Source organism: Nymphaea colorata, chromosome 2, assembly GCF_008831285.2.
Source record: "Nymphaea colorata isolate Beijing-Zhang1983 chromosome 2, ASM883128v2, whole genome shotgun sequence".
NCBI classification, from domain to species: Eukaryota; Viridiplantae; Streptophyta; class Magnoliopsida; order Nymphaeales; family Nymphaeaceae; genus Nymphaea; species Nymphaea colorata.
The window spans coordinates 15,633,773-15,655,885 of NC_045139.1; the positions used below are offsets into that span (position 1 = coordinate 15,633,773).

A 22,113-nucleotide genomic window follows, 5' to 3' on the forward strand; every position below is an offset into this window, starting at 1 on the left:
GGAAAACGGAAAAAAAGAAAGGTTGCAACCATAGACATGCCGATAATTCTCGATTTTTTAAGTTTTCTATTTGTCTTTTAAAATTCAACGACTATGGTTCTGTAGTTTCACTAAATAATGATGCATAAAATGAAAGACTGTTGTGGGAAAATCATTTCTGGCAAATATTGGAGTAGGAAAATCATTTCTGGTGTGTTTTAGGCTATGTTTTACGGCCTTAGTCCTCAAACTTGGCGTCATCGATGCATTTATGGTCAGACCCCTTTTCCCTCAAACCACAATTCTGTGGATTGAGTTGAGAAATCCACTGATTGTCTACAGCATGGATTTTAACATAACGCTGATTTAAATACAGCCCCGGATCTTAGATCCGAGGGTCACCAAACACAGGGTTTTAGCAAATTCCAAGCATTTTTTGGGGAAAACCCTAAAATAAAATTTTACGCATACAAAATAGTCAGTTAAGCCAGTTTTTCTTCATTTATTACAAAAGATAGCCGTGTCGATCTCTTGAGAACAGTTGGGAACATATTGCGACTATTTTGTACAGTCATAATATTTTAGTTGTCTCAAAGCTAACTTTGCTCGTGTCGACATAATCATGAGTCACTCTGTCTTGTTTATGCAAAAAATATAAGGTTTCAAGTCCCAAACTTTTTACGTTTTCAAGCGGCGCAGTTGTTTTGATATGCTAAGAGACGTCGAATGAAAACCGTATCAACATGGTTAAATGTTATCCAATCTATTTGTAGGGCTACCATAAAAAAGGCCATCAGAATTCAGAACCCTTCGTAGTTGAAATAAGGGTTCCGATCGTCCCAAAGTTCTTTCGTTGCTTTTCCAGGGGCCGCTGGAGAGGCCTACAACATCTTGGTTGTTAACACTCTAGTGCTTCTCAAACTGATAGCCCATCTCTATGTTTTGACAGACTGATGCCTTGCGGTTGGTGGTTGTCAACCAAAGGTTAAGACTTAAAACATGAAAATGCAATTCTTCAGAAGCAATACTTGCAAAAAGATTACACAGCCACTAGGGATTGTCAATACTCACCAAACATGTTCATTCTAGGATCTACACCGTTTACATGCGAAAAAGAAGAATGATCAAGAATAAAAGATGAAGATGGATGCGACCTTCCATACACTTCATATTCCAGGATAAAAAGGAAAATTTGAAAGAAAAAAAAATTACACCTTTATATTCATATATTACCGGCCCCAAATCCAGGGATTTTCTTGATCTTCATAGCATCTCTACGGGCAATCTTCATATTGCAACAATGTGTCATCTTAGATGCCTCCGTTATTGGTCGATGCAAATGGCATATGAAGGACAACTGTTTGGCTAATCTAGCAGCTGAATGTTTTTTTGTCAGCATATCTACGCGTGCAGGTCCTTGTTTGAGCTCCATGCAGGGGCTTTTGAGACGATACCATCTGTCACACTTGCAGCTCCATTTTCAACAGCTAATAGAGGATCCGACTCACTTTCCCCGGCCTGGAATAAAATAACAAAAGAAAATAGGAAAAACAGAATGAGCGAGTCGGAGTATGTCCGATACCAAGTGAAGAAAAGGTTTACAACAATGAAAGTTAATCAAAGAACAAATACTTGGTCTTGGACGCTTGCACTATACTCAAAGCAAAATGTCAATACATTGGTCACTGGTTAGAGAAGACGAAACTGTTCTCGCATATCCTATTTTGTATAGAGAAGATATAATCGTTCTTGGATGTACTAATTTTTTTTCAATATCTTGGCCATTTCATACAATGCAAAACTTTTCTCATCAAACAACAATAATTTCATGATACTAAAAGCTTAAACTGAAAAATTCACGCAAGGACAACAACAGCATAACCATGCAAATATTCAGCATACGCCAAGGAATAGAGAAAAGCATCAGCTAGCCTATCTGTCCTTTTTATGAGACTTATATTCTTTCAACAATTTAAAATGCGGAATTTCAGAACTGGACAGCCGTTGGGATAAAAGGCAATCACCACAACAAAAAAAGATGGATTCTCCAACTGGCAGACAAAAGGAATTAAAGAGGAACGTGTGAAGCTGGATGCACCATGGAGTTGCAAAGGTAGAATCTTATCAGGACAAAAATAAGCACTTATTCATGTTTACGAAATAATAACTTGTGAAACTAGAGGGGTACTAAAAAAGAACATGTAGTATGCAGCACCTGAGATGACTGTGTTGATGCCTCAGTCGTCTTCTGTTGGTTTTCATGGATGCAGAAGTACGAGTAAAGAACCATCCCAATGACAGCAATAAGAATGCCCAAAATATTTCTCCAGCTGAATGGATCATGCAGCAGGACATATCCAAAAGCCAAAACCAGGCATGTTTTCAGATGTCCTAGGACTTGGTATGTGACTGGCGATGTCTTCCCAATTACCAGAAATGTACTAAAGTTGACAGATACAGAAATTAAGCAAGATAAGATAATGAAAACCTGCATCATAAAAAACACGTTATTCTTTTTGCCTCAGCCTAATATGAAAAAGCAAAAGGGCACATCAATATTTTGTTTCTCACCAGAACTTGAGGTGTATACTTGAAGGCAAAAACATTTTGGTCCGTTAGAAGCCAATCAAGAAAAGGGCCAGTTATGACCAAAGTCATTGCCTGGTAGGGGGAAGACTGGTATAACAACTGAGTTGAAGAAACCTTGAACCTCTTCTGGATTGTGTTCGTCATCTGGCATCATCAAGTTTGTTAAAGAAGTATTTTCCTTAAAAATGTTGTGTAAAAGTTTTACTCTATTGCCAGCTAGTTCATCATGTTAAAAATTGAAAGCAAAAAATTTACATGAGCACACAAGAAAGAGAAAGAGCTTCTACTTGGCTATCACACTCTCCCACACACCCCAAAAAAGAATCCACTCTCATAGGCTTTGTTCACAACTAACAAGTTCGCCACCAAGACACAAAAAAGGCCAAACCATTATATCTTTCACTAATTCTGTTCGGTGCATGGATTTTGCAGTAAACATGTGTCCATCTGTGTATGGGTACATGCATACATACACATAATAGAAGCCACAATTAATTCATGGGCAGGAAACAGATAATGTCAACCAATTTTAACCTCCTTCTGTAAGTCCTGTCAAATACAGTCGACCACAAAAAGAAACATCTTTCACTGGCACAGGCTAAGCAACTCAAGCCCCACAAAATGGTATCAAGTCGGTCAAACTACTCAAGTTTTGGCAGCTACCATCACCAAGAAGATGACAACAACAACAACAACAAAAACTAAGAGGATACAATTTGTGCGATGCATGTTGTGATGACGGCTAGTAGCGATAAAACAGAACCCAGAGCATTAAGCTGCAAATCTGTTACAGTTGCAATTCCAACTCCCATTAGAAGGACCGTAAGGGAACCCTGGATACTCTTGCTGGAGCAAAAGAAACACAACATTAGTTTGATGAAAAGCCAAAAAAAAAAAACATAATAGAAGACAAACGACAGCAAAAGCAAAGAAATATCTGGATAAAACCAGACATGAACAAGTACTTGAATAAAACACTTTCAATTTGTAGGGTAATTGAAATCATAGACCAAACGGAGACTCAAAATTTCCTTTGAGGAAAAGTATTTTTATATGAAAATAGTCGGAAGTTGGAACGGTTATCTCACTAAAACATAAGGAGGGACTTTGTCCAGTTGTCGACAATACAGAGATGAAGCATAGCAATGTAAGATCAAGTAGAATGTATTTTCTACCGCAACATCCATATGCATGATAAGCCAAGCATGCTTCATTTCCCTTTCCCTCTCTAAGTTAAGATCTAGATTAGGCATGACCCCACTAGCTTTGAATTTGACCCTTCTTTCTTTCTCTTTTTAACTGCCAAATAACTCTCAATAGTCACAAATTTACGTCCAATATAACATGATTATAAGATCGTGTGACAGAAAACCTAGCAGCACCAAGCATGGATAGCATTATCCAATAAACATTATTCGCATACAAGTGGAAGATAATGTAAATGAACTATAGCAAAACAATGACAACCTGAATCGTTTCCTGAAGAAAAGGGTCTCCAAAAGCACAGTACACGGAATGATTGCCAACTTTGTCATCTGGTCCAAGTTATGAAAGTTGAGTCAGCAACTAACATGCTTAAAATTTAAAGTATAACTGGGACTCTGGGACAACAACTCTACAGTAATAGATGCCTCTAGAGCAGGCAGTATTAGACGATAGAAGGTTGCTATTCCAAATAAAATGTCATAACATAGCTTAAACTTCTCAAATACTTCACAAAAACAAGAAAAGTCCCAGGAACACTCACCAACATTATGTAGTTTTAGGCATGATTATGGCACAGATAACCAGTAGTTAATGTGGCCAATACATCCATGTCCATTTTTGTCCACAAATGGACATTGTCAAATCTTACGAGGCCTGTTTTTGTCTTCAAAGAAACATAAAGATTGGGGGTGTGGGGGGGGATGTCAGCTGCTATTCACCATTGGGTTTTGCTAATATGGCTAGCCCCATATGGTATATGTTACTGAGATATCCTTTTCATTTTGCATTTTCCCTAGGGAAACTTTCACTTCCTGTGGACTAGTAACTAGCACAGGAGCATCAACCTTCCTGGTCTAGTATAAAAGAGTTGTCCCCGTGTGATGAGCCTATGAAGGAACAAAATGAACCATCACCAGAAGCTACTGCTAGGAAGTCCAGACAAAGGGAAATTTAGTTGATCTTAGCTGGCCTCACGTTGTTGCTAAGAAAGTTCCTCTTCTTTGGCAGGCCTGGTCCACTGACTTGGCTGTTACTCTTAAAGCTCTCTGGTCCAAGTTATGGGGTAGGTAAGAGACATGATTGAACTCCACATATGGGTTTAAATTACATAGCCATAAATATCGCGATATATTCGAAAATATCGCGATATTTACGATAAAAGCAAGAAAAACGAAAAAATGGAAAAATACCATGATATTTTCAAAATATCGCCAAAAAATATATGTCATGTTTTTATTGCAATAAAAACCCGATTTCATCGCGATTTTTGTCGCCGTTTAAACCTGCGCTCAAACAGGGGCATTTTTGGCATTTTGGAAAAAATTTTAAACTCTAACCTGCACGTGCCCCATTTTCTTTTTAAAAGGGGTAGTTTTTATAAAGAAAAAGTTTAAAAAGGGCAGTTCTGAACTCTTGTCTTCTTTTTAATGGAAAAAATGGAAAAGGGAAAAAAGGATTAGGGTTTCCAAGCCCCCTCTTTTCCCACCTCGATAGGGATTGGGTGTCGCTGCTCTTTAGTGAACTTGGGTAGAAACCACCTGTGGTAGGTTTTATTTTTTCTAGGTTTTTTTTTTATCTTCTTTGTAGATTTCCTCCTTCACTCCCACCTGGTGCTACCTTTTAACTATTTAATAGAGGAGCAGGAAGCTTTACCCCTAATTCCAGAATAGACTTCAATTTCTGGTTTTTTTTTTCCAAAGTATGGCATGTGATTTTTTATATTTTTTAAAAAAATTTGCCAAGATTTTCTGGAGATTGTGCCAAGAAAAATAGGTTCGCCTAAAAGTACCTGAGAAAAACCTGGCTGATATTTCCGCGAGAACGATATTTGTGGCTATGGTTTAAAACAGACAGGTGAAGCAAAATCTAACACTTCCCTTCAAGTCTGATCAAACAATGGGAAAAGGGAAAGGATTCAAATTCCATGCCTCCATTAGGTTGCTAAGGAACAAATGTCACCTAAATCGTCTGAAGAGAAATCTAAGATAGTCTACAAAAATAGAAAATGCATGTTGCACAGTCATATCAGCAGTGCAGGTTTCCAATTGGTTAAGAAATAGCAAGATGAAACCAAGTATTGGTTTGTTAGTTGTGGATACCACAGCAAGCTCCAGCGTTGTGCTATTCACTGAGAATTGTTAGCTTAAAAAACAGCTGTTTTTTATTGTTAAACACTTCTATATTTTTGTTGTTTAATTTGCTCACCACTTCATTGATCTAGCTCATAAAATTGGCTCAACACAATGTTGTCGTCGCTTGATGCGTGTGTGTGTCTGTATGTCTATGTATACACATTGTTAGTTTGTTTATGAGTTTTTTTTTTCTTTTTATTGCATATCCATGACCACCCTAACTTAGGTTTCTGGCTTACCACCGCCTGATGTCTGAGTTTGATTAAGAAGAGGATATTATCCTACTGTTCCAGTTCATGAAATGAGCATCTTAAATATACGATTAGCAAAGAATATAGAGAAGACATCCTGCATATCTGTCGATCCCCACTACCAGTTCCCACTAAAAGATAAGATGTCTTTCCCATCTCGAAATATGAAAGTTTCAAGAAGAACCTGCAATATCTAGCTTTAATATGGAATCCAATAAAATGTGAATATTTTAGTCTCACAAAGATGAAACTGGCTCAATAGAGAGGTTGCTAATTGAATCTGGGAAAAAGGAATGAAACCTTCCCTTATGACCACTCAAGATGGATATACACTATAAAGGACATTTTTTAACTCTACATTCAGGCATTAAAGAAAACAAAGAATGGAAACCTGTGCAGAACATTATTACTATGCTTTCAAATCTGTAAACTCCCACCCCTCTCTCTTCAACTGAAAAAGCATGACCCAGAATAACAATTTCAAACTTTTTGACTTGATGGCAGTTAGCTTACCTGGTAGAAACCTACAGAATTGAACCCCAAACTAAGATTTAGAAGTCCAATGGAGATGCCATTCAGTATGCCAAATCCCATAACTGCTCGTGCATCAAAAGGCTTGTGCTCAAATAGTTTCATCCACAATGCCACATGAAGGGAGCAGAATGTCACGAGCAAATGCCAACTCGTCAAAGTTGTGGCTGAAAATGGAATAACAGCATAAACATCACCTTATCTGCTTATCATGAAATTTATAGCACACATATGCAGCATCTAGAAACTAAATAAGAACTCTCAAAACTATGATGAATGTACAAAACACAAGTCTACTGATTGATAACTACTCACTGCAACGAACCTGGTAACATTTGGCAGAGCTAAATATCAGCAATTAAATGTTACAATGATGAAACTAACTGAAACATGCCTCACATATATCGGAAAAATTTTTAAAATGTCTATAAAATGATACCCCTTACCCCTCCCTGCAATATAAATTTCTGGTTCCACCTCCATCTATAAGAATGCCATCCAGAAGAACCACCTATTGCTAATTAGTTAAGAAATATACAGTTGTCACTTTCTACACAGGAAGTTGATCGCTCAATTTGGCAGTTCCATCCTACCAGGAAATAATGGATCCTTGACCCACTTAAAAACCAGTTTCTCTTACGTTTCTTTCAGACTCAATATTGTTGACTAATCTCTCTATCTGTTTCTTTCTTTTGTTTTTTATTTTAATAAACAACTGTGCGCACTTTGATCCTGTTTGCTAATTTTTGTCCACTTGGTTCGTCAAATTTGTTTGCACCAACATAAACCTAGCACAAAGACATATTGTATGAAGAGTCACAATCTTGACTTTACAATAACATATCAAATAGTTAAAGAACAAATTCTACATTGGCTAAAAGAGACAGAGTCATCGTTCAACGAAAAAAATTAAATAGCATTCAGAATGAAAAATCAGACTACTTCCAAGAAGAATAGGGAGGTTTAACTGCAAACAAGATATTGGTAAGAAAAAATATAACACATGAAACAATTGAGAACTATATATACTTTTGCTCATCTTTTTCCCTTTTTTCTTTTTTCCCTTCCTGTTTATTTTAGCATCTGCTATTCAATGCTTTTTTTGTTTTTCTTGTACCTCTTTCAGAACCCCTTGACATGTAAATCTTTCATACTCAGGTGGATCCTTCATAACCATTGCTTGGAAGTATAAGAAGATCACAGATCGGTGCCATATGGATGCGCTGATGGTTTTTCTCCTCTTGATAAACTGACACATGCATTTCCCAACAGCATTTAAGGACATATTTACTATAACCCACTGCACCACGTATTTGAGACTGACAACGAGTAAACTGATGTCAAATAAGGATCTTGAAACTTATAGGTAAACATGAACCATTTTTCACAAGCAACTAAAATTAAGAATGAAGAACTTCATTATGTGCATAATTATATTTAAAAAATTTCATGGCCATTAGCAAACGTGGTGTAAATAGATGTGATCCACAGGATGGACAATTGTAAGGAACCTGCTCCCCATTCATGCTATCACTAATCAGTTTCAGGAGCTAGGCAGTAATTACCACCACACTTAGTTTTTATCCATGAATAAAGGGTCTTGGTTACTCAAAGTAATCAATAGTCAACCATATTAATGCGCTTCAAGTAGGAGCCACGTGCAAAGAATTTTTTTACAGGATTTTGCTTGGATCAGCGAAAAACTTAAAGCTTCATTATTTCCTTCTCTTGACCTTAAAAAAAAAGCCCAGCAGGAATACATGGATAGGAAAACGATGTCCAAGAAGTTGGCCAATCAAAATCTGGGGACAGACAATTAAAAGGTTATAGTCGCTAATTTCATAGCGTTTCAGGAGCGAGAATACTACTCCTCCGAGGAATTCAGTCAAAGAGAAAAGATCTATAGAACTTCGCGTTGGCTGTTGGAAAAAATTTAAGAATACCGGGACCTTCTGTCATTTCAAGAAGTTAAGGAAGAGGCTCAGATATACTTCCTTTTTACATTAAATCCATCTGACTCAGAGCACATTGTTAAACGACTAACGAGAATCCATCTCTTCAGATCATTCAAAACCCATTGAGACTATGACTAACTAGAATCTATGACGACGTAGAAAAAGTAATCGCGCAAGAAAGAAACACAAGATAATAAGAGAACCAAGAAACTAGGAAAGCCACTTTATCAGGATTGTTCGAGTTGATTCGACCACAACAAATCAACTGAACTATTCAAACAGGTTTTAGTAATAAGTAAATCAAGTACCATGTAGTCAGCGTAGAAGTAGAGAAAATGAAAGGGCTATTTTCTTTTTCGTCTCACTTTCAAACTCCCGAAAACTCACCAAATGTGAATCCAAGCGTGCTGATCAATGCCTTGTTGCATATCACGATGGACACCGACGAAACCACCGAAAGACCCAGCGCCCCAACCGTTCCGAGCTGAAACCTCTCTCCTTCTCCCATTTTCTCCGCGGCTCTGCGTCGTCAAACAATTGCAAACAAAACCCAGACAGCAAAAAGAAACATCACAACTTCACAGATCTGAATTTCCATTCGACCAACGAGACAATCAATAGCTTCGCCGAGAGATCAAACGCCAGGAAGGACCTTACCTCATCAAATCGAACGCTCTTTTCTCTGCTCACAAGATCACCAAATTCATCAACCAGAACTCGAGCTCGTCCTGCCCAGATCTAACCACTTCCGCATCAATTCCAACAACAACCACCAAACTGCCAAGAAAATGTATAAAAGATAAAAAAACAAAAGACAGGGACGCAGCATTACCGGATTAAGAGATAAACCGACACGAACAGATCGTGATCATTTGGATCCCGCGAAAAAAGATTCCTCGTCGGCTAAAGAAGCCAAACGACAAATCGATTAAGGGAAGCGGGGTTCTGGAGAAAGGAAGGAAGGAAGGCGACGGCTCTCTCGTCTTCCTCCACCTTCCCGCCGCTGGCGAGAGATCTCTCGTTTATCGTCTGGTGCTTCCGCCCCTTTTTATCTTGGTGGGCACCGGGGTGCCGTATCCATAGCGTACCGGCGCGCCCTTAACTCACGGTGTCAACAGGCAGACGATCAAAACCATCGCCAAAATCTTTGTTATTTATAAATTAACGACGGATCACCTCTCAACCATCATATTGAAAAATACCAACTGCAACTTTTAATTCGACATTACTTTCTATCACTAAATTGATTCTTGGTGTTTTAACTAATTTTTTATTTTCTAAAAATAACAGAAAACTAATTTTTTTATAAAAAAAAAAGACTTTCATTTGTAAAAAAAAAAAAAATCAACAACAACTCTTCTCTTCTTTCTCTAAAAGGTAAAGCTAAATAAAATAAGGTACTAAAGGGTGTAGCGCAATAACTTGACAAGACTTATGTTTTATGTATGTAGTCTTTTAAGCAAACTGTAGTAAGTGTGAGACTCAAGCTCAATAATATATCATAAGTTTATCATATTTGGCATAACTGGTTGGGCGAAGCCCAACTGATATAAGAATAATCAAACACATCCACCCAACTTCATTAAGTTTATATTGATCGTTGGGTTTGGATCTGTATCACTAGAAAAGAGAAATTAAAAAATTTCCACGTTTGATCCATTTTTTGCTGTAGTCAGAGCAAACACGTGGATGGAACAACCGAGTCACCGACGGTAAGGTTGGGTCGGTACACCGAATTATTATTTTTAAATTTTATTTGCCAACTGGGCAATAAATAACTAAACCTTTCTGCTTTGAAACTCTTTTCGTAAATTTCTGCAGTCATGTCATATGGAATATTATTTTGGCCTCTCTTGGTCTTGGGACACAGGAACCACGTAGGACTCTGTCAGTTCACGTTTGTTACTGTATTTGACTAATCGATCCGGAGTTGGATTCGGGTTTGTATCTACAACTTACAATATCGAATTCAAGCTTCAAAGCATGATTATGCTTAAAACAACGATCGGAATTGGACATATGATTAGATTCAAGATGATTATACCAAATTTGAATTCATAAAAAAAAAAAACGAATTGTCATTTATTATTATACTATCCTCAGCACATCAACAAACCTGCAAATACTCATTGGTATGTTGCATGAAGCACCCAGTGACAATCTCAATTTTCATACTCAATTAGTCTGAAAAGAAGGTCCCACGGTCCTAGGATGAGCCGCAACCTCGCATCCTGATGATCACGACTTCATGAACATGAACAGCTCAGACAGCACAACGACAAGATTGTTTGGCTTACATGTTAAGCACTTTATGTTTGGATAGTTGTTAATTGCGAAAACGAGAACAGAACAATCACACGAGAACTGATCATTAAGAAACCATCTGCAGGTGCCATGAAGAAGACGTAACTGGAGACTGTTTGGCAGTAGTCTTCACAGCAAAGCATTTTTCGCTGTCCGCCCCGCCCGTCAATTTCTTACGAAGCTGACAAAATGTTTCTTTTCGTAGAAGGCACATAAACCAAATCCGAAACTTAAACATCCGAATACCAAACATGTCACAATATGTGTCCTCTCCCCTGTAGATTCTGCTTCTTGCCTGCTTGTGTTTTAAGACATCAATCATTCATTGGTTTTTAAGATAAATTCCGTCAACTTAAAGTGGATCAGCCGCTGTCCATCGTTCTATCATCATGCAAGCTATCGTTACGTGTGAACGAAGATCTCAACCTAACAAGATGATGGGAGGCCAGGTAATGTTCTACAGCGAGCAATCTACTTTGTTGATGTCTAAGCTCATCCTATTTTCTTCTTTTCTTTATTCTGTTTTATTCGCAACCTGAGGCTAGGTAGATTATCATGACATCCTTTAACTCGAAGATCTTAAGTTGGACCTTCAAAAAGTTTCTGACAGGGGTGCAGCAGAGGGGGAGTGTTCAATCTGTTGACCAGAACCAGTCAAAGAATATCAAAGCAAAAAACCAGAAGAAAGTGAAGGAGCAAAACAGGTGGGGCCAATTACTTCTTCCAATACCAAACACAAACTCTCTCGGACGGGACAGAACCCACCTGCACATATTAACCTGGTGCACTGTAAATTCATGGAATATCTCAATAGCAGGAACGCGTTGGTGCCCATCTTTCTATTGGACCTGGTCGGTACAAGGTAACATTGAAGGCAATTCTCATTGTCTGGTGTCCATCTCCAACTTGGACACTCTGTATACACGTCCCCTTGTATCCCGCATGTACGACGTTGTGCAAACAGATCAACGTCCAGTAGGCAATTATCAGTAAATCTCAAGCAACTGGCCGACAAGGCTTGTGCAGATTCAGTGTAACTGGAGCAACCAACATGACCATGTGGTCCGGACTATAGTTGCCAGAAAGCTCACTTCCCTGCTTCCAACCCATTTTCTATTTACGGCTTCTCCAACTCCATTGCCTCCCTTCCTCATAGCATATAGGCTGTGCATCCTTTTCATTTACTTGGTCACTGTTGTCCCAACCAGTGTTATCAGTGTCAGTATGAAAGGTGCATAATTTAACATGGGCATAAACATTAATGCATCACCAGTCTAAAATGAAATTGTAACTTTTAGAACCTTTCACTTAACAAAAGTTTGAGAGAGTTATCATTTTTACAATTAAGGACCAGTAGCTGCTGAATCCACCACAAGGAGTGGGTTTGTGTTAGCCCATGCTGGCTTTAGATGAGGGTTGTACGATGGTTGTTGGCCAATACAGGCTGAGGTGGTTGCCCCATACGTAGTGAACAGACTCTGCTCAGTGAAGAACTTGGTACCAACTTAACTGTGGTTCCCAGACAAGAGGCGATTTGAGATCTTGGTCCCAGAATCCCAGATCCATGAATCTCAACAGGGATCTCAGATCCTTTGCTTGAAAGATGCATAGATTACAGCATAAATCTGTCATCCCTGCATCTGAAGTCAGACTATCTCCTCCCTTCCCCCCTCCGTCACCACCCACACCCCTGAACCCCACTCCATCCAAAACACACACGCCCCCCAAACCCCTACAACACATTCCCCTTTATTCTTTTCCCGCACTAGATATCCATGTATTTGAGGTGAAGCCTGCATCAGATCTGACCCTTCAATCTCAGATATGGGGTATTCCGATTGCCCATTAAAAGGTTCTTTTTTGGTGGAATGAGATCAATCATTTGGCCTGAGTAGATAAGTGATAAAACAATTCAAGGACGTGTATCTTTCATCCGCCTCTAGTGGTTCAAAAAAAGGCCAAATCTCATGTGAAAATGCACAGGAATATGGAAACTTGAGTTGCATGAAGCTAGAAGCCATCCAATCTTCATTCCCACTGAGAACATGGCTAGGACAATGCCTTCCTAACCACTCCACACTGTAATTTTGTGAAGGCAGCTATCTTAGTTACATGGTGGTTGCATGCAACAATGTGCGACAAGTTCCTGGCTGTTTGTGTCAGAACACAGTTGTTTTAGTTGACTGCTGGATCATTCAATCTAACAGCAATTCATCAGAATCGTGCTACCAGCAAGATTCCAATCTAACTTGTTACTTGACCATGGAGTTAGGCACCTTCAAGTTGAAGAAGGTCAAGAAGTCAACACCCTGGATGCATTTCTGTTGGCATAATCTAATAATGGTCTACCCAACCCCAGCTTGTTATTTAAGGAGAAAAAAGGAAGCGTTTAGGAGGACTACCTTGTGTAGTGCACAACCAGTGCACATGAATATCACGGAGCGGTTTGACACACTCTAGCAGGCTAGTAACCAGCGAACCATCCAGCCAACTGCAGGATGTGCAACAGAATCTGCAATCATGGAATGCGCTAGTGTATTCTTTTCCACAAGCAGGTAAGAAACCAGCTGGGTACTAGGCACGAGGACAACCTGCAAATGTATCACAATCTGAAATTTTTTATGCCCTCCATTTTGTTCTTTTGCAAGCCTTACTGTGACAGATATGCAAAGTATGATGGTCATACTTGGACTACAAACACAGCACGAGATTGTAGTGTACATCTTTACACACAAAAGTTTCTGGAGTAAAGAAATCTACCACGCAAAGGAATACACTGCTTGTCTGCTAGGACTCATCTGCATCAAAACCTCTTGAAGAGCTTATTGAAGTGGCAAAGATGACTTGCTGATACGCTGTGTATGAAAAGTATAGAGCATTGAAGCCACAGTTACAGAAGCAAACGATATGATTATCAACTTCCAAAATTCCTGAAAAAACCAAAACAAGTTAAAGATGGGTTAGCTTGTGGTAAGGGCACTAAAGATGCAATTGAATGTTCAGCTAATATGATTCTATTAATGGTGTGTCTGCTTTGTCCAATCAGAAGGATGCTTGGACATAAATGCTGGTTATGGTGCAGGTCATGATCAGAATCATGGAGAATTCATAGGAAACAATTCGTTCTCTTTCAGCCACTGAGATTGTCAATTGCACTCTATATGTGGGATGACAAAGTCAATCTTCCATAGATGCCAACATCTATGGAGTATGTGGGCTGATAAAGATCAACGTTCCATAGATGCATGTGCACTTCAATCACCATGGCATTTTCATTGTATATTTTGTATGGACACACACACATCCACAGGTAAAGACACAAATTTTCTTCTTCTTTTTTTTTTTTCTTTTTTTTTTTTCCTGTGGGGGTGTTATACATGTCATCCACTGTTAGAAATGGAATACATAATTAGTGCCAGATACATATTCTATGTATGTCAGTAATGATGCACTAGAGTACCTGGGGATTAGAAATAATTATGCCCATGACATATTGCATTAGATCCATAAAAGATTGAAGTGAATTTTGAACACCTCCAACAGCACATCGGTCAGAGTCAGGAACAGACTCCTGTTGAAAGAGAAATTTCAAAACAATATTACAATATTCCATACGAAGTGAACTACTACTAAGAACTATTTAGCAGGGAAAGTTCAACAGCATGGATACAACTTAAAAATATTTCAATGATGAGTTGTATGTTTATTCAATTGTACATATGGAAAAAAATCTCCTAGAAATAAACTTTCACCTGCATTTGCTGGATGACAGATAAATCAAACATCCATAATCCAAGACGTGAGGCAGCCACTCCACCCATCAGCATCCAAGCTGATATTTGGTTATTATGAACCCAGATGGAAGAAACGCATAATAACAGAAAGCACCACTGCAAAGGCAAACCACATTCAATTGCATCTAAGAATTAGTGGACAGTAACCGCCACAAAATTCACATCTTCATACTCTAATGTGAACAGAAAATCATAAAGTACAAAAAAGGGATAGAAAATTATTGAAACATGCATAATTTTTCACAGTATACATATTACAGGCCAAAGTTAAACAGAAAGTATAATATAATTCAAAGAAAATTGCAGATGTTGCAGACTAAATGTTTTGTTTCATTCATGGTCTCAATTTAGATGTAAAGACTGAGAACGTTTACAAGTAGAAAAACACTAAATTAAGTACATAAAACTATTTTGGTTCTTTTTGTGCAACTATGCAACTTCTTTTTCCAATTGAGATACCCAAGTCAAGCCCCATATGATGAAGTCATGACGAAGGTTGGTCCACAGACAATTGGTGCTCATATTTGAGCAGAAAATTACATTCAGATGCCTCAACCAGAGGTCAAAATGTGTGCTACTCTGATTCAATAGGTAAACCAACTGCAGCTCATAGTATTGAATAATAAAGTCTCAGCACATGAGATCCGTCTGTTGTAACAAATGGTTGATACCTGTGACCATATAGACCATAATCCAGTTCGAAGACATAAAAGGTGTGAATGCACGATTGGATAAACTAAGGTTGCTGATATGCCTACAACAGCACTTATCCCACGTGCAAGGCCAATTATGAATGCTGGAACACCTTCCCACTCCAGTGCTGCAGTCATCAGTGTTCCAAAACTGCAAAAAAAGGTACTTGACATCACTGAAACAAAAAAGATTGTATCATAGTGTTCACAAGAATTAAAACAGAATAAGTGTAACATAATAATCACGAGAACATGAAGATTGGTTTCATATGTGGCCTAAAATTCAGTAGATCAACAATGTGAACACTCAGGTTTTTAAGCTCCTCCACATAAGTCATAATTTAGCAAAAATAATAAGTGACAAGAAAAGCAGCAGCAATAGATAGAAGCAGAAAAGTTGGAGAAAGCAAAAGGGCACACATGCCTTCACAAGCATATTGTCAAGCATCAGAGGTTCAGAAAGCTGTCCAAGAGGACAAATTTAGTAGTTATTAGAAACAAACAACCCTTAGATCTGTTTAAGGAAAAAAAAGGGAAAAGGAAACTGGTAACACTAGTGGAGCATAAATTAAGAGCAATTCAGTTATTGCTTGTTTTAGAAGCAGATCCACATATTAGCTTTATGGCATACCGAACATTTCAACACAATTTTCCACTTGGACCTGCATAAATTTTTACAATATTTTTCTCATTTGAAACATTCTCAAGATTAGTCACTTAAATGTTTTTACTTTACATAAATTCTGCTTGTTTTTCCTTTTCAAAATGGGCAGCAGAAAAAAGAAATTTCAACATACGGATCTTGGAAGACAAATTTTGTAGTCCTTGTTATAACTTCTACAGAATGGGATATGAAAAGAGAGCTCAAATTGTGTGTAAGATATAGGGTTGAACATAAAATTCTCCCAGAAAGAACAGCCAAGCACACCCTCAAGGTAATGCACTTTTTCTACAAAAGGTATAAGCAGTGTACATGTTGCTTGTATCCAAGTGGCCACATTGCTAACAAAAATAGAGGTTCTGTGCTGCAAGGAAAAAAGGGGGTCGGGCCCTGAACTGTCTCCGCAGCAAAGAACATCTGAGTTGGTCATGAATTCTGGGAATTTATCACTCCGCTTCAACGGTTAAAAGACTACAAACTTACAGAACTAGCGAGTAGAATGGCAATTTAGAATGGACTAATATCCTTACATTCACCTCACTATTTAACCAGAATAAGAAAAAAAATATTTCAATGACGCGACCACAATTATCCAATGTCAATGCATCCTTTGATAAAAGACATTTGTTATTAGAAGTAAACAGAGGACACAGGGAGCTAATCAAGGTTCACCAAAGCACCTGAGGACGGTAAAATACAACAATGATAGAGAAATGCCAGGAAGTACGGTAGTCTGTTTGACATAAACAACCCATGCATCAATAGCAGGGGCCTTCAAAATTCTCTTGAAAATTTTTTCATGCCAGCTTTTTGCCACTGTCAATGAAGTTTCCATTTGTGATGGCAACCCTCCAGTCTCTTCAGGAGAATATGAGTTCACCAATAAATTGTCTGAACAAGATGTTTGGGTTCTTGTTTTTCTACGTTCAATTAAAGCAGGGATGCCTTCATACACACTCCTTAGAAGCCAATATTCCACAAGAACTGATATAACGTTCCAAAATAACAAAGCCAAAGACGAAGCTCCAAGTGACACAAAGCTAATCAAAAGGCCAGTAAAAACAGGGGCCAATAATTTACAGGAGAGATCAATTCGCCGTATAACAGAATTTAGCTCCACCAAGACATCAGATGGCTGATTTTTTGACATCTCAACAATCCTGTAAATTCAACAGAAGAAGAATTATTAAGGCTGTAAAAGAACAAATGAGATCAAGGATAATTGGCAGTTGTATCATAGAACTTTAGCTTGGACTGTAAAGACCACCTTGGCATGCACAGTGTCTCTACAAAGCAACAGCTTCAGCATCAACCAGAAGCAATTTTGATGGTTGATGTTGAGGATTAGCAGAATCACAGTTTATTAAATTTATTTCTGCAGTTACATTCTTGTGAGGAGGCTTTGTCTGAAAAAATTTATAAGAAGATGATATATGCACAGTGAATTGGTATTGAAGACACAAAAAAAAGAATGAAGAATATAAAAAACCTTTCATAATATTTTGGACTCTTCGATGCAACATTCACATTCATATCTCACTTTCATACTTGCAAAATATTGCAAATAAAGCCCCCTTACAAGAAGATACAAGCAGAAACTGGTATATCTGCAGTTGGAATAACTTTAAGTTTAATAGGCTTTGTTTCTAAAAAGCCGCCTTGCAAAGATCGGCCTATATGCCAATCAAGGAAAATGACAGGCTGTTTTTCTGGTTTTATTGTATCCAGTAAAAGATAGCAATGATTACCATTCTCTTTCAACCAAAATTGTTCCAGAAAGACTTGAAAGAACGCCGACTGCTCCCGAAACATTGACTAAGATGATAAGTCCAATGAAAATGGAAAACTGAGCAGATTTTAGACTATTGTATGTAAGTAGAATGAACACTGCACCACCAGCCATCATGAAAGACAAATTTTGGGTAAATAACCAGATTCGAAGAACCTGCAGCAGAGAAGATTGCTTTTGGATTTGCCATAATCAAAATCAAGAAGGTCTGATGGGTCATATATATCCTAAAGTGCTAAAGAAAAGCTAATTCCTTACCTTATCAGGGAAAGTACGTAAACTAATTTCAGAAATAGAACCTTAGCATTTAAAAAGCACAGGAGGAGTAACCTCTATGTACGACATTTTGTCCACCCAGTTGCCAATAATGGGACCAAATAAAGCAATGGAACAAGATTCTACCACACCATACAATGCTGCGAAGAGCAAAGAATCAGGCCAAATATTGATCATGTATAGACCGACAGAGAATTCCCACATTCTGCAAAATAGAAAACAGATAGAACCGTTTATAAAGCCATTTAGGAATAAATTATTTCAATTGAATGTTCATATGGCAAACCTCGAGCGACAGATATTATCTAGCGTTTGAGACCAAGTCCGAAAAGGAAAAGGAAAAAAGAGAGAGCTGCTTGGTGATCGCAAATCCCAAAACAGCATATCGTACAAAATATAAATTTGTGAGAGTTGTGGTGTTCTAGTCTTCGAAAGCTCTCGTGTTGCAGATCTGAAGGGCCAGCTGATCATGGCAGATGGGCAAACAGCGGCAATAGGAAAAAACATGTCAAAGATGGCGGTAGAACCAGAAAGGCTGATCAACTGGCAAATCAAGTAGCAGGAATCTAAAGAAGTTACCATCATTCCATAAAAGGTATAGAACAGTTGATTTCGAAAAGCTAAATTTTTGCAACCTTGCTTTGAATGAAAATTCGGCTACTTTTCGCAAGAACAAGCAGGAAAATGTTTAATCAGTTTCCTGAAGATGCAACTGTCTACGTGCCATTAGGGGAACTGTTTCTCTGCTTTCCACGTCTACAGAACTCAACCACCGCCTCAATGATCCACAATTCCTAAGCGCGTAAGGGAATTTTGCATGAAGGCTCTATACTGCCACTAGCAGAGAGGCCACCGAGAGTAGCCATTCAAAAAGTGAGTATTATGACGAGATTAATTGCGTTCAAAGATAGAGGATGGTGATAAGCAAACTCACCTAGCCCCCCACCTAGAAAGGAAATGACCAAGATACAGTTTCCTTAAAAGAAAAGGTGAAAGAGGAGGTGCCACTGTCGCTTGGATCTCATTCTCTGAAAGAAATGGCTGGTTCAATCCCTCCATTATTTCTTCCTCCACTTGCAGAAGCAAACCATCCAACCCAAGAAGCTCGCCTAATGAAGATGATGCCGGTGCTGATGCCGTCGATAACAATGACTGACAGTATACTTCTCAGAGTCGACCTCCTCAAAATTTAAAGAGTATACCATTCTTGCCATTTCTTTTAATCCCATCTCCCTGCATATGCGCTGGTTTGAACCTCAATCATAATCGTTTTATTCCAGTTTCTGGGTTTTGCGAATGTCATTTACGATATTGTGGATGATATGGGCATCGGTAGAGTTAACTGTTAAGAGAACTATGCACAAACTGCCTTTTTTTGCCATGCAAGGAGCCAGAGGGCGACCTCTTGCTTTTGCACCAAACTCAAACGTCCTGGAGATCAGTAACTTCGACAGGAGACGTAAGACACGGCTCCAGTGCCAATCCGAAAGCTACCCAGAAGTTCCTTTTTCTCGCAGAGCTCTCCAAATGTGCAAATATTGACTTTCACGCTATAAAATGTGAAATTCTTTTATGCATTTGACGTTGGCCCTTCATGTCAGTTTTCCTGGCTAGCATTTTGATGATCGTGCTCGTAAAAAAAATGGCAAATGAGAGACACGTTGATTTATTTTAGGAAGAAGTGAGATTCCCTTGTTAATGCAGTTTCCGCCCATGGTTACAGCTCATTACAACCAGTAAGGATTAGAGTACCCCCTGACCTCATCCCAGAGCCACTTATACCTATTATTCAAATGTTTACACACATATATATATATATATATATGATTCTATCTATCTAAAATCACTCAGTTCACTCATAGAATCATTTGATGGATGGCTGAAAAAAAAAAGAGATGAATATTTTTTTCATATATTATGTTAATTCACACTTGTTTTTTCTCCCCAACCATCACCATAGATATCAATTAAAGAGAAGAAGTTGGTATGGAAAAGCCAGCTTTTATGTAGGAAACGACAAGAAAGCAGTCTATATGTGTGGAAATAAATGAGAGTTCTACCTAAGAATTTATTCTCAGCGTTTTATAGTGAAAGATTAATATTAGTTGCTTATATATATATATATATATACAAAGGGTTTGGACGGAGAAACAGATAGCGTTGCAGGCGTTGACCTCGACTTGATCCAAAACAATAAAAAACTTGGTAGCATTTATATAATTATATTGGCGGCTTCATAACCAGCCTGGACATTAAGTTGTTGTAGCCAATAAATGTGAAAACCGCGCATTATTTTTCTAACTGGTGATCATCTTCAATACACAGTGTACACTAACAAGTAACAAGCCTCCATTGGGCATACTGCTAGTTTTTTTACGTGCATGAAGCGCCGAACAAATGAGCCAAGTGCGCTAGAGAATTTAATGCAAAGTAAGAAGGGCCGAATCCCTTTTACCGTATAAAAGCCTTTCTTAGTCCTCGTTGTGATCCATTTCATGGTTATTTAGATAATTATTACTTCCCCAAATGGGACTACTCATCCAGTTCCCTGAGCCATCGCCGCCACAGTGGAAATAATTGAAGGACACAGACAAGTAGAAGCTTGGTTGTTGAGCAATAAGTTGAGCTTCAATGACTGGTAGGTATTGTTTGTAGCTTGTGAATCCTTATAAAAAAAAAAAAGGACGGTATCCAATGTAGAATGGAGGCTAAAAAGTTTATAAAATTTCAAGAAACACCAATATGTAAATGAAAATATTAACTGGAACTATCAATATGAGAATAAGTGTTTTCTAAGTTTGTGAGCATCAATATATAAATGAAAAAAATTACTTAAAACTATCAATATGAATATAAGTGTTTTTTTCTTTTTTGTAAAAAAGTTTGTATGGGCAATTGCCCACATAGTGCCCAAACCTGCTTTTGTGTATGCATTCCAAGAGTGTCGTTCAGGCGGGGCCAGATGGAGTGCCGTAGACACATTATCGAAGGCACACCGTCTGCAACATGATGTCGGCATGATTCATAGTCAGGTGTTTGTTTACAGCTTCGTATGGTTGAGATGAACTGTCTCAATTCTATGTTTTGAAAGACTATCTTTCTTGACCAAACAAACATACTCAGTTGGGGGTTCAATTAGGAGGTCAAGATAAGGAGGTACTACTACTAGCAATGGCTGAGCCAGCAATTAATATTGGAAATCTTAGACATGCAATAAATTAAATCATGTAAAGAAACCAATATGCAAATAAAATGAATCATGTAGGTTTAATCCTATTTATATAAGGCATATATATTATAGTTTTTTTTTTATGAGATTGAAAAAGTGAGACACAAGTAAAAATTTGGCTCAAGGATGACATTGACAGGCTAACTGCTGGACATGGATTTATCAAGAACAGGAAAACTTGTGGGGTCTCCTACTGCTGTTGAGAATCGAAGAAAGTCGGTGATGAAATGGCAGATAATACCATATATTCAACGAGGAAAAGTTAATTATGTAGACGGATTTCGTTAGAACCATGCGAGATTATCATAAGCTCAAGAAAAAGACAAGCTCAATGGCCAGGCCATTTTAAGCAAACACTGTCACATCATAAGGCGCCACTTCATGGATGCAAGCAAGCACACTGGAAGTCATAGAAGTCATACGTCCGTTTGTTAAAATTTTGAAACTATAGTTTAGCTTTTGTAACAAAAAAATTGTGACTCTGACTCTTATTAAGAACCTATAATCATATTTTAATTAGTCTAGTCTATCCATAAGTGCATGGAACTCTTTTTAATGACCATGTCTTGGTATAGAGGCTTTTTTTTTCTTCAAAAAGAAATGAATTTTTTTCTTGGTTTTCAAAATATCTGCTGGGTCCCAAGGTAAAGGACTTGTGGGTTCAGTGAGTCCAAGGTTCTGGGCACAAATTTTCCACATAACCTGTTTGGACCATTCCATGCCGG

General features: G+C 38.1%; 2 protein-coding genes across 3 annotated transcripts; both read right to left on the reverse strand.

Annotated features, from left to right (window-relative positions):
- Window positions 1-971: 971 nt before the first annotated feature.
- LOC116247347 (UDP-xylose transporter 3-like) lies at window positions 972-9,764 on the reverse strand. 2 transcript variants are annotated; one of them, XM_031619492.2, is made up of 9 exons: window positions 9,476-9,764; window positions 9,301-9,371; window positions 9,031-9,164; window positions 6,671-6,855; window positions 4,036-4,103; window positions 3,282-3,414; window positions 2,551-2,712; window positions 2,195-2,467; window positions 972-1,497 (listed from the first exon to the last, which is right to left on the reverse strand). In XM_031619492.2, exons 2-9 carry the CDS (start codon window positions 9,303-9,305, stop codon window positions 1,381-1,383), a joined length of 1,077 nt encoding a protein of 358 aa, XP_031475352.1. In that variant the 5' UTR covers window positions 9,306-9,371; window positions 9,476-9,764; the 3' UTR covers window positions 972-1,380. The 2 variants fall into 2 exon arrangements, with proteins under 2 accessions (XP_031475352.1, XP_031475351.1); XM_031619491.2 differs by having other exon boundaries at window positions 9,301-9,381.
- Window positions 9,765-12,697: 2,933 nt separating this feature from the next.
- LOC116247346 (solute carrier family 40 member 1-like) lies at window positions 12,698-19,641 on the reverse strand. Its single transcript, XM_031619490.2, is given in 9 exon segments — window positions 12,698-13,789; window positions 13,791-13,877; window positions 14,408-14,518; window positions 14,700-14,837; window positions 15,413-15,584; window positions 16,775-17,254; window positions 17,843-18,039; window positions 18,214-18,364; window positions 19,094-19,641. Coding segments are annotated over 9 exon segments (1,500 nt in total). The 5' UTR covers window positions 19,219-19,641; the 3' UTR covers window positions 12,698-13,750.
- Window positions 19,642-22,113: the final 2,472 nt, after the last annotated feature.